This window comes from Neovison vison, chromosome 11 (genome assembly GCF_020171115.1).
Source record: "Neovison vison isolate M4711 chromosome 11, ASM_NN_V1, whole genome shotgun sequence".
Taxonomy (NCBI): domain Eukaryota; kingdom Metazoa; phylum Chordata; class Mammalia; order Carnivora; family Mustelidae; genus Neogale; species Neogale vison.
The window spans coordinates 32,939,785-32,953,423 of NC_058101.1; the positions used below are offsets into that span (position 1 = coordinate 32,939,785).

Consider the following 13,639-nt stretch of genomic DNA (forward strand, 5'->3'; position numbering starts at 1 on the left):
TATTTTCATTGAACATTGCAAAGTATAGCCTTTGGGTTTGACATTCCCACTTACGTGTTCTATGCTCTTCCTTTTAATCTTAACATTTTAATATTAAGTTGCATGGCCGTGAGATTCGTAATAGCTAGAAATACAGAGGCAATTCTGACTCCATTTATTTCATGTGAAGCACATAAGTGTTTGCTCATCTGAAGATAATCCCAACACCAAAAAAACCCCCTACATTTTTATGATTTGTTCTTACATATGCAGGACAAATGTGATATATACATAAATATATCAGATATTTCTTAGTGATAGATGTTGATAAGATGTATATAAAGCTTATTGCTCATATTTTTATGTTCCATATGATTATCATGTAGTGTTAGTCTCTACAAATAAAGATTTCTCATAGGCTAAAGTAAAAGAGTCAATTTTTTTTATAACTTTATTCTCAAGTTCTAAAAACTTGAAAAAAATTATGGAAATAGAAATTCACTTCTAGGTATTTTAGCAGTGTTGTTACTTTTTAAAAATTCATGTGATTACAGTGTAATTCCACTGCAGAAGAATGAACTATAAAATACTATTTTTTATTACACTGCGGAAGTCTATCACATTTTAGAATGCTTGAAAATAATGTATGGTGCAGTTATGAAATCTATGGTATCTTATCTAGAAATGCAGACCAAATTATATTTAATATATTAAAGGTTTACAGGCATAATGATTTATTTAAAAAGTAAGTGACAAATAGATCAGTGGCTTATATAAATGAACCAGATTTGCTCCATTTTCCCCTTCAGGCAGAGCTCACAGTTTGGAGACGAAAAAACATTTAGTGATACATCATTGCTGGAAAACCTCCAAAATAATCACGTAAGCAACATAAAACCATTATCTTTTTGTTGATGAGTGAAAGCTAATGAGTATTTCTCCGAATTATCTTCCATGTTTGTGTATTCTTTTTTTTTTTTTTAGTTTCATGATTATTTTTAATACTTATACAGATCTGCTACTTTTAAATCCTTTTTACTTGGCCCACACAAATTCATGGCTATTAGGAATTTAGTTTTGAAATTCTTGTTAATCAATATTCTATCTTCTATTCTATATTCTGTAGAATATAGATATAATTCTATATTTTAAAATATAGAATTATAATTCTATAATTAATAGAATTCTGTTTAGAATTCTAAATAGAATATAGCTATAGAATAGCTCACTATTCACCAGCTCAAACTATCTGTTTGGCCAGTCCCCAATCTATACAAAAAGAATTCTGGAAACTTCTACCCACTGTGACCATTGTACTTGTGAAGTTACTGACACTTCACAAAAATTCCATTGGATCAAATAATATGGCTTCCTGGAGTCTTAACCCCAGAACCTTTTCTCATTATCACTCCAAGCTCAATATATCAAAACCTACACTCAAACGCATTACCTCAAAACATGCTCCTTGAGCACAGGTGGCTTACTAACCTGTGCTGTGGGGTGGAGCTCTAGCAAGGTGTCTTACAGGTACTTTGGGGATCCTTTCTTCTTAAGCAAACCTTCCATAGAATATGAGGTTCAGGATCCACAAGACCTAGACCGCTTCTTCCCTCTGCGTTCTCTGGTTTGGATTGCTCTATCACCTATTTTAATTCTCTTTCCAGGAACTTAAGAGCTGCTTTGGATACCTCCTTTTCCATCCATCTCCAGCTCTATAGAGTGGCCAAGCCCTTGTCAATCGCAACTTCTAGAATATATCTGAAATATCTTCTTTACTTCATTCTCACTTTCCCTCCCTGAGTCCACTGCCAGCCTCCCTTTGCCAGTCTCCTTGTATCCACTCTGCTCTTTTCTTTCTCCTCAGGCCACACTGGCTTTTCTTTTCTCAAACACGCCTCGTTTCTTCCTTCTATAGGATCTTTTCAGTCTTGCGTGATCCCTCCTTGATGCAAAACCCTTGGCTCAGTTCTTTATGAGGCTAAAACCGCAGCTTAAATCTCAAATTATCTTGAGAATAACCACAGACTGGCCCAGGTCACATTACATGATATTTGCACATTCTCTCCTTTATAGTCCTTTCACACTATACGTAAATATTTATGTATTTATCTGTGTCTGTCTTCCCCACAAGCTAGGCTTCACACAGCAAGGACCATGTCTGTTTTGTCTACTGTACTAACCTGAAAATAGATTTTTCAAATAATGTTGTGATTGACCTTCCCAATCACTTCATATGTTTTTTGGGTTTTTGTTTTGTTTTTTGGTCCAAGGGCATAAAAGGATATTTTTTATTTGTTATTTATCTTCATCCAGAACCAAACAGCAAGATGTTTAAGTTCAAAGATCTGGCTTCTGGGGCACCTGGGTGGTTCAGTCTGTTGGGCATCTGACTCTTGATTTCAGCTCACGTCTTGATCTTGGGGTCATGAATTTGAGCCCCAAGCTGGGCTCCATGCAGAGGGTGAAGCCTACACACACACACACACACACACACACACACACAAGAAAGAAAAAAAAAAGGATCTGGCTACTTTTCTCCTATAAACTCTAAGTTCCTTGCAGAAACGATCCACTTTTATGTCTTTTCTCAGGCTGTAAGAATCCATCCCATTATACATAGCAATTGCTCAAGCAATTCTTTTTATTTAGTAAAACATGTATCAAGTTAAGGCCATCTTTTGTGGAGAGAGAAGGACAAGGCATTACAGAGGAATCCTCTGCCATCATCACCCCAGCACAAAATGGTGGAACCCCAGTAAGATCAGATGCCTAAAGTTTAAATCTAATCAGGAATTAGATCCAGGTAAATGAGCATTTTAGAATTTCTCTCCTGTCTTCCGAGAACAGGATTTGACCATATCTACCTTTTTTCACTGTGCTATTTTCATTTGACACACCAAGTTGTTTTGTGTAAATGTTTGGGAAAATGAATGAAAGAGTGTAAGAATGAATGATTTTAGTTAAAAATATGTTTTCCTCATAACAGAGATAGGCTTCTTTATTGTCTCTAACCTTACACCTTCAATGCTGAACAGCTATAGTCTTAATAGACATAAGTAATTTTGCTGTCATTAGTGTCAAAATATTTAAATGAAAAGGGTTGAATTGTGTGTTTCTTTCTTACAGCCAACTGCACCTATAATATGTGAATTTCTTACAATGATGGCAGTTTGTCACACAGCAGTACCAGAGCGAGAAGGTGATAAGATTATTTACCAAGCAGCATCTCCAGGTACAAAGGAAGAAGTTATAATGCATTTTTCCAGTGGAAAATTGTTCTGAAATTTGAGGTTGTCTAGAAAAATATCAGTTTAATTTGTAAAAAGTAAAATAACCAAGTTATGTTTTTAAATAACAAAAATGTATTTATTAATTAGAAAACCTAGTTTTCAGAATTAAATATGTATATATATATATATATATATATATGTTAAAATATATAACCTTGGGGCGCCTGGGTGGCTCAGTGGGGTAAAGCCTCTGCCTTGGGCTCAGGTCATAATCCCAGGGTCCTGGGATCGAGCCCCATGTCGGGCTCTCTGCTCAGCTGGGAGCCTGCTTCCCTTCCTCTCTCTCTGCCCACCTCTCTGCCTACTTGTGATCTCTATCAAATAAATAAATAAATAAAATCTTTAAAAAATAAAATATATAACCTTATATACATAATTATTAGCATATGACATAAATTGTATGGAAATTGGAATAATAAAATTCACACAAAAAGTACTTTTTTTACACACATAGTAGTCTCCTCCCTTCTTTGAAAATAACAATTTTGCTTTCCTCTTCTGGAAATGATGGTCAGGGAGCTTGTTGCACATGCATTTGGATGAAGAAAGTTCACCATTTGAATGGGATGCCATAAAATATGTATTAGCATGGTTATCAATATTTAATGCTGAGGCTTAATTTTAAACTTATTTTCAGTGTAAAATTGGACAGTTTGATGATTATGAGATTTTAGGGAAGAAGGAAAGGAACATACTTTAAAGACCTTTGCTTTAGTGTTTTAACTGTATTCTAAACCAGCACCTGTGACCTTGCAGAATGCAAGGTCAAATTCCTAAAAAGGAAAATTTCTAAAAAGCAGAAGAAATGTTACATCTCATATTGTTAGGATGGACCCTATGTGAGTGTTTCTTATCCCTGCCCGCAGCAACAAGAAAGTTTGATATAATATGGTGATGAAAGTAATAGATAATAAAATAAACATTGGTTCATTTATATCCATTTCTTTTTTCTTTTTTTCCCCTTTGTCCAATTTCTCTCTTTTTTGAGTAGAGTTGACACATAGTGTTACAGTAGTTCCAAATGTACAGCTTCATGCATTTATATCCATTTAAATTGAATCCTCCATTCGCATTTCTCTACATTCAGTGGTTTAGGAGGAAAAGCATAAAACGTAAGACAATGTTGTGCATTTATTTTGAGAAAAAATTTTTATAGAATATTCTGGATCAATGGTACATTCAGATTACCCTTCTTAGGTCTGTTAACAGTCAAATATGACTCCTGGTTCCATACGAGTCTCAGATCCTTAAGATGAGTCTTCTCGTTCCTTTGGCACCTTCATATGATTTCAAAAGAAATGGATTTCAACAGGGGCCAGGATAAACAGAATTTTAATTCTTTTAACATTCAATAGAAAAATGTAGTGATGTAGTTCTGTTTTACGAGGGGTAATTATCTTACCTCACCATGTATTTGCTTTTACCTTTTTTCCTAAAACAGATGAAGGAGCATTGGTCAGAGCAGCCAAGCAACTGAATTTTGTTTTCACTGGAAGAACACCGGACTCAGTGATTATAGACTCAGTAAGTTATTTCTTTTTAAGTGTCTTTTTCATCAAAGCAGTAACGTGTGCATAACTTCAAAGATAAAATAATATCAAAGGATCATAATAAAATAGAAGTTCCTTGCCCCAGAAGCAGCCACTTTATCTCTTTCTTCAGACACTTATAAATCTATTTTCAAAAACATATGTGATGAATGATAGCTGTTTTCATTCCTCCATTTGAACACATCTAGTGACTTTGTCTTCTGTTATGTTAAGTGAGGATTTATCTCTCTTGATTCACTATCCCTTCCCGGAATATATATTAACTATATGACTGTATATTACTATAATTACATTACAGCTTTTACTGAAACAAGTATTCAGACCTAATTTTTAAAATACACTAAAGACTTGAGCAAACATTTCACAAAAGAAGATATACGAATGACCACTGAGCATGTGAAAATAAGAAATCATTAGCCATCAGTGAAATGCAAATTGAAATCACAATGAGGTGCTATATACATACCCACCATAAAATTAAAAACACGGTCGGTCCGTACCAAATGTTAATGAGAATAGAGAGCTCGTGAAGCACCCATGTGTTGTCAGTTGAAGTGTGAAATGGCGCAAGCCCTTTGGAAAGCCTCAGAGTTTTCTTTTTTTTTTTTTTTCCAATTTATTTATTTTCAGAAAAACAGTATTCATTATTTTTTCACCACACCCAGTGCTCCATGCAAGCCGTGCCCTCTATAATACCCACCACCTGGTACCCCAACCTCCCACCCCCCGCCACTTCAAACCCCTCAGAGTTTTCTAACGCAGATAAACAGGCACCTGGCCCAGCAACTGTACTCGCACATACCCAGGAGAAATGAAAGCTTGTGTCCACAGACAGATACCTAATGGAATGTTCACAGCAGCTTTATTCAAAGTAGTCAAACACTGGCAACAAACCAAATATCCATCCGCAAGAGAAGGGGTAAACAAATTGTGATATACACTTCCAGCGGACTATCCAAACAATAAAAAGGGAGGAATTGTGGATTCCTCAAGAACATGGATAAGTCTCAAAAACTTCATGTCGAGCCGACAAAGATAGACCCAAAGGAGTGCGTGCTCTCAAGATGAGACAAAAGCAATCATGGCAGTAGAATTCAGAACAGTGGTTGTCTCAGGGTCAGAGAGGACATGGATCAGAGGAGAGCACAGGGAATTTATGGGGTGACGGGAATGTTCTACATCTCAGTGGCATTGGTGGTTACACCATCATACCATTGGAAAAGGCATAATTTTTGCCAAGCTGTGTGTTTAACGTCTGTGTTACCTTATTGTATATACGTTGCGTCTCACTAAAAAAAATCGTGACTTAGTATTTGTTACTATGCCTGTACCAGTCTTCACAGTTGAACATTGTTGTACTCAAGAATCTTTTTCTCTTCTTTAATTTTATGTTTCCTGATAGAAATTATTTCCTGAAAATAATTTTTCCTTTATTTCCTAAAGATAAGTCCCTTATCTTTTTTTTTTTTCAGTTGCTTAATTTTCTCTCTACCTATTAGTGATTGTTCCCATGCATTCTTAGTACACATACTCCAAGTGTACTAAGTCACACCAGGTGATCTGTCAGTTGGCAGTTCTTACCTTGAGACACACCTAATCACGGCTCTACAAGTTCACCATTCTTTTCGGTCTGTGCCAACTTTGTTCTAAGGCCTGTTTCTACAGCGCAGGGAATCCCTTTTGATATTCCTCTGTATGGGACTATTTCCTGTGTCTCAAATCTTCTTTCTTGGTAACTTCCCTGTTTTGATGGAAGACATTTCATGTTTGTTTCTTCAGATTAAAGAGTTATTCTGGGAACAGAGGGCACACTAGTGATAGCCCTCCGTGAGTCCAGCTCTTGACTCTAGGGCTCTGAGACACACTGGTTGATGGGTCCCCATCCTGTTCATGGTTGTCATCCTGGAATTGCTTTCTCATCTTCCTGAAAACTTTCTTTACTTCTGTCCTGTGTTAGATCTTTTGTTTCTAAATCCCATGTCTTTCTTGTTCTTGGTTTACTCTTTTACTTCTGTGGAATACATTTTTTAGTGGCTTTTTGGGAAAAGATACATGGGGAGTAACTCGCTTATTTATTTTGTAGTCCTTTCAAGTCTAAACATTTTCCATCCTACCATTATACTTAATTGATAGTCCAGATGAATATAGAATTACAGGATAAAAATTATTTTCCTTAGAAATATTGATTTTTCCACTATTTTCTGGTTTCCAGTACACCTCATTGAGAAATCAGAAGCTACTGTGATTCCACATCTTTTGCGACTTAACCCCTACCCTCTCCCCCACACTCTGGAAGGTTGTAGGACCTTTCTCCCAAGAGTTTGGACATTTTGTGACAGTATACCTTAGTGGTAATATTTCTAACCCACTGTGCTAAGTACTGGTGGGCCTTTTTCCATTTGGAAAATTCAGTTCTGGAAAATTTTTCTTGAATAATTCAATTTTCCTTCCATCTTTTTGCCCTCTTTAGAATTCTTGAACTAATCTTTAGCTTTTATACTCCTGCTTTTCATGCCTTAGACTTTTTGCTCTGCTTTTTGGAAGTTTTCTTTAGGTTTATTTTCTTAACTTACTATTCATGTTTTGTTTTGTTGAATTTCTGCTCCCATGTTTTTGGTTTCAAGAAGCTTGTTTTGTTCTTTCAGTATTTCTTTTTAGTAGTATCCTGTTCTTGTTTCATGAATGTCATACTACTTCCCTGAGAGAAATAATGATAGTTTTTTTGAAATCTTCTTTTAAAAATTTTTACAAGCATTTAACACAGTGCTTAATTACAAAGCATTTATAAGCCTTTAGTTAAACTGTAGTTTTTACCAGAATATAAAATGGTCTGAAACAGTCATCTGCAGTGAATATAGTTTTGGAAGAAAGCATACTTCATCAAAAGTAAAATATCAACTTTCAAATGTTCTTCTCCAGAATTTCTCATTTTCTACTTAGGGGAAAAGAGCAGCATTTACATCACTGTGGCTCTTGCGTATGGAAATGTCTGATAGACTTTACCGGGTTTTTGACACAAATTGCAATATGCAGAATAATAAGGCCAGTCTCCTCCCATACCACCAAAGAGCACCAACCAGGGTATAAGTATTTCTCATAAAAGCATAAGAATTATTATAAACAGTCTTATTCTTTCACACATTTTTTGCATAGGTCCCCTTAAGAAGCGTATGCTGGCCTATGCAGCAGTATTTCCAAGGGTGTAAAACCCTGCAAAAAAGGTTTTATGCTACCAGGAAGCCACAGTAGTTGGTTCCAACGTAGAGCAGGAAATGACACATGTGACAAACCACTTCAGTCTGGGATTGGTACTATGTGCAGAGACATCCTGGACCCACCCACCAGACCCTTGGGCCCATCAGGAAACCCAAACCTGAAACTTCTTTGGTCCACAGGAAATTTTGTTTTGAATTCTTTTTCCTACAAATTGCTTTTGTCTGTTGGTTTTGGATATCTCTGTTCGATGTTAGGGTCATTAGATGTCTGTTAATCTTTGGTACTCTCATGGTTAAGAAGAAGGAACTTGAAAGCAGATGTGGTAGTTAAGAGCCTGAGGGGGATTTTTGTCTACAGTGAGCTCTACTGTAGGGTGGTCTGGGAGATTCATTTGGGAAGTCATGGTGTCTGTACCCTTAAGACTTCTCTTGGGCTTGTTGAATTCCCCAGAGAGTAATCTCCAGATTTTTGCCTGGAAAGGTCTGGCTGAGTAGGTTAAGATATTGGGGCCCAGCATTTAATATGAATATATCAATGCCATGTCTTCAACTGTGCTGGTCAACTCTAGACAAAAGATTCTTCCAGACCAAAGGAAGGGCCAGGGCTGAGAGCTCTTTTCAAGTGGATCTTACCCAGTTCCCCCCATTTTAGGTCCCTCTCTTGCCTCACAATTCTGGAGCTATCTACTTTTTCATATCATTAAACCACGTAAGGATCATACAAATCAGGTTGGTTCTTAGATTTTCCCATGACCGCTGTGGCATTCAGCCTTCTTGGATCTGCTAAGCTACCACCTACTGATCTGTGCTCCAGCTTCCACATTTCTGGTGCTATTGTCTCTTTTCTTATTTTCCCGCCATTGTAAGCTGCTTTCTTTTTTTTTTTTTTTTTTTTTAATTTTTTTTTCCAATTTATTTATTTTCAGAAAAACATTATTCATTATTTTTTCACCACACCCAGTGCTCCATGCAAGCCATGCCCTCTATAATACCCACCACCTCGTACCCCAACCTCCCACCCCCCTGCCACTTCAAACCCCTCAGATTGTTTTTCAGAGTCCATAGTCTCTCATGGTTCACCTCCCCTTCCCATTTACCCAAATTCCTTTCTCCTCTCTAATGCCCCTTGTCCTCCATGCTATTTGTTATGCTCCACAAATAAGTGAAACCATATGATAATTGACTCTCTCTGCTTGACTTATTTCACTCAGCATAGTTTCTTCCAGTCCCGTCCATGTTGCTACAAAAGTTGGGTATTCATCCTTTCTGATGGAGGCATAATACTCCATAGTGTATATGGACCACATCTTCCTTATCCATTCATCCGTTGAAGGGCATCTTGGTTCTTTCCATAGTTTGGCGACCGTGGCCATTGCTGCTATAAACATTGGGGTACAGATGGCCCTTCTTTTCACGACATCTGTGTCTTTGGGGTAAATACCCAGGAGTGCAATTGCAGGGTCATAGGGAAGCTCTATTTTTAATTTCTTGAGGAATCTCCACACTGTTCTCCAAAGAGGCTGCACCAACTTGCATTCCCACCAACAGTGTAAGAGGGTTCCCCTTTCTCCACATCCTCTCCAACACATGTTGTTTCCTGTTCTGTTAATTTTGGCCATTCTAACTTTTTAAAGTGTTTACTGTCATTTTAGTGAAGCTTTGGGAAAGACAGAAATTAAATGTGTATGTTCAGCCTTCCCTCTTAACCTGGAAGTTAATAAATTCGCTTAAAGAGAATGTATTCAGAAGGGATGCTTTATGTGTGTTTTTTTTTATATTAAAACTTCATGCATAGGGTTTATTTCCAAGAAACCCACAATACTTCCAACATGATGTAATCATATATTCCTTTCCTTCATAGTTGGGACAAGAAGAAAGATACGAATTACTGAATGTTCTGGAATTCACCAGGTAAGACATCTGCTCTGTGATTTGTATCTATCCGTAAGATAAATTCCTATATATTTTTGTTCTTTCCCTTTTAAGTAACTAGAAAGTTATGCTTTATTTTTTTAACTTTTTTAGAATAAATATTAATTTAAATCTACATTATAGCTTATAATTGTTCATAGCAGCTAAGAAATCATAAACACCTATCTTCAGAGTATTGCCAGACATGACTCCTGGAGGCACCATAAAAATATTTTTGAACAAAGCAGGTCTGCATCACAACTGTGGGTTATAGGACCAGGATTCTCATGGCTGGTGATCTGGAAACATCGTTATACTTAGAGACAGCAGGATTTATGTGTACCGAATCCCTATCAAGAGTTAGGAACCCAGCAGTCTATCTATCTATCTTTGGGATTTCAGAAACCATACCCGTCTCTCTGTCAGGTATAAAACCAGTTACCGTTTAGTAGGAAAAAGCAGACATCAAGGAGCTTATCCTACTTAACTTTATTTTTTAACGCCAAATAATAGAGACCTTCTAATAACAATCAGCATTAGTCTAGGAGTTTGGCTTTTTATTTTTGCATGACTACAACATTTCCAAACTAATACACTCCTGAGGCAAATAGGCCTCCGTTAACAGACAGGATGAGACAGGATAGTCTTTAAAGACTATATCACCATTAACAATAGGACACTTAAGGTCAGGCCACAGGCAGGAAGTAACACTTCACTGTTTAAGGAAATAAGTGTTCACTTACCTTCTTGAACTTTCTCCTCCATATGGCAAGATTATATATTAGAAAAGGCATTTCCCACAGTATGAAAGTTCCTCAAAAAGTTAAAAATAGAACTACTCTATGATCTAGCAATTGTACTACTAAATATTTATCCAAGGGATATAAAAAATACTAATTCAAAGGGACACATGCACCCCAATGTTTATAGCAGCATTAACAACAATAGACAAATTATGGGAAGGGCCTAAGTGTCCCTCAACTGATGGCTGGATGAAAATGTGGTAGATATACAAAATGGAGTATTACTCAGCCATAAAAAGAAATGCAGTCTCTCCATTTGCAAAGACATGGGTGTCACTAAAGAGCATTATCCCAAGCAAAATTAGTCAGTCAAAGAAAGACAAATCTCATATAATTTCACTCCTATGTGGAATTTAAGAAACGAAGCAAACAATCATGGGGGACAAAAAGAGAGAGGGAAACGAAGAAACAGATTTAAGTATAGAGAACAAACTGATGATTACCAGGGGGAGGTGGGTGGGAGCATGGGTTACGTAGGTGATGGGGATGAAGGAAGGCACCTGTGATGAGCGTTGGGTGATATATGGAAGTGTTGAATCACTAAATTGTACACCTAAAACTGATATTACACTGTATGTTAACAAACTGGAATTTACATAAACACAAAATTTTTTTTAAAAAAACATAGCTTACTGGAAAAAAAAATAAGAAAAGGCATTTCCTTTTCAATGCCAACTTTGATTGTTGACTTGTTGGGGGTGGCCACATGCCTTGGTTAATATAAAAAATAACAGGGTCTTTCTAATGTATTATTTAAACACTGTTTTCCTTACTTGTATGCACTGGAAGGCTTAAGGGAAAATGCATGAGAGGTTGATGAGTAACTGTAATAGGTATTTCCAAAATGTATCCCCCACTTTTTTTTCATGTCAAAGTGGCTGTTTTTCCCAAGTCTACTTGCATTATACCTTCAAATTATTTTAAGTAGTATATCAATTAGCATTGGGTATGTTTGTTTATTATCACATATCTTAAAGAACCACAAAGAAAAATAAAGCAAGGTTAGGGGTGATGGGGGGTGAGCTTGAGGACAAAAGTGAGAAAAGTGACTACGGAGGTCTTCAAAGAGAGTCTGGAAAAAACATTAGTGGTTTGGACGAGGATGATGGTAGCACAAAGAAAGCGAAGTTGATAGACTCCAGATACCTTTTGGAAGAATGTCAGGGGGCCATTGGGATGGACTGGGGGTGAAAGAAGAAAAGGGGGGGGTTGGTGTCTCTGATGTGAACAGCTGGGTGGGTAGAGGGACAGTTTACACAGAAGGCACATCCAGGGAGAAGAATAGATGTGCAGGAGGAGATGATTGAATCTTCCTGTTTGAGGTGCCCGTGAGATACACACATGGAGGTGTCGCAGGTAGGCGGTGGTTGTGAGGACCCGGACCACATAGAGAAGCCTGTGGCTGAGATTTCAGTGTGGTTGTTGTTGGCCTGTCCACAGCAATCAAAGCCACAAAAATGAGTTGGATCTCCTGAATATAAAATATAGAGTGGAGTGAGGGAAACAAGAAAGACTGAGGATTTGCTATGACTAACTCTAACTTCTAAGGGTTGATTAGAAGGGGGGAATCAGGAAAGGAGATTGTTTTGTGGTTAGAGCCGTAGAGGGTAAAGGGAGGGAAACTACGCAGAGCCAGGAGAAGAGGCTTTTTTTCTCCCCGAGGTGACAGAGGTCGTCTGTGTCAGAGACCACAGCAAGGTTAGGTGAGCTGAAGAGGGGAAGTGTTTGATGGGTTGAACCCTTCATTGGGAGGGTCAGGAGAGAAGCCAGGTGGGAATGATGGGGGCCTATGGGGGTGGCACACAGAGGGGGCGCACAGGGGATGTAAGCAGAGACCGCGCATACAGCAGTTGCTTGGGGTTGAGTTGTGAAAGGGATGTGGCTCCGGGAGGGTGGGTTGTTTGGGCTGAGTTTCAGAGGCAAGAGACTCCAATATGTTTAAATACTGATAAGAGAGACGCCGTCTAGAAGGGGACGATGTACTCTCAGTGGAGAGCAGCATAACTTTAGGAGTGAGGTTACTGAGGAAGAGCGGGCGTTCACAACACGTGGGAAAGGAAGGTCTTTGGGAGGAAAGGAAATACTTCCTCCATCATCAGAAAAAGAAGCAGAGGGGATGATGCCCAGCCAGGAAATGCATGAATGTGTAGGTGTTAATGGCAGAAAGGATGAGAATTTCTTGTCTGAGGCTTCCATCAAGGTGAACTGCAAAAATTCCAAGGGTCTGGAGGATGAGGGTGCATTAAAGACTTGGAGAATGGAGAAGGTGTTCCAAGTCCTGCAGACGGTGAGAGAGAGAGCTTATTAGAGGTGGTGTGTTGCTAGACAGCACACAAGTGACTGTGGATCATGAATTTCCTAAGCTCTATGGCAGGGAGACTTTTCTCCACTCTGATGCTACAGAAAGGGTTCCCATTTATCCAGGACTTGGGAGTTTGGCCAAGAGAAGGGAAGAGCAGGAAAGTTGAAGAGCTTGGGACCGTCTCATTAAAGTTGGATTAAGAGAGACACCAAGAAGGGCTGAGACAGAATATAAACTGTACAATGTCGTTGCAAAGAGGGCCAATTAAATGTATTCCCAAAGTGCAGGGATGCGGTCAGAGGAACCAATGCAGTGCAGTGGGGAGTTGGAAACACAGAGGACTGAATATTTCTAGATGCCTCAGAAAGAGGCTCCTGGCTGTATGCAAGGAGCTGTATCTTGGCTACTTTGTATTGGACTCATCTCCATTTTTAGCAAATGTTGCAAGGTAAAACAAATAGATACAGACACTTGAGAAGTCCCTTCCCCGCCCTTCCTCATTTCTGGAGAGAATGCCTATACACACTTGCTTCCAAATGAGGCATATCCTAGGCAGGGCTCTGCCAGTTTGTCCTACTCCCTGTTCCTT

The 13,639-nt window shown here is 38.2% G+C and overlaps 1 protein-coding gene across 4 annotated transcripts in view; it reads left to right on the forward strand.

Moving 5' to 3' along the window:
- The window catches only part of ATP8A1 (ATPase phospholipid transporting 8A1), a 231,171-nt gene that overhangs the window by 99,517 nt on the left and 118,015 nt on the right, over window positions 1-13,639 (forward strand). For all 4 annotated transcript variants that reach the window (XM_044224040.1, XM_044224041.1, XM_044224043.1 and 1 more), the window contains 4 exons: window positions 789-861; window positions 3,106-3,211; window positions 4,711-4,793; window positions 9,896-9,945. In XM_044224040.1, the coding sequence (XP_044079975.1) occupies window positions 789-861; window positions 3,106-3,211; window positions 4,711-4,793; window positions 9,896-9,945 (312 nt within the window). The remainder of the gene's footprint in view (window positions 1-788; window positions 862-3,105; window positions 3,212-4,710; window positions 4,794-9,895; window positions 9,946-13,639) is intronic.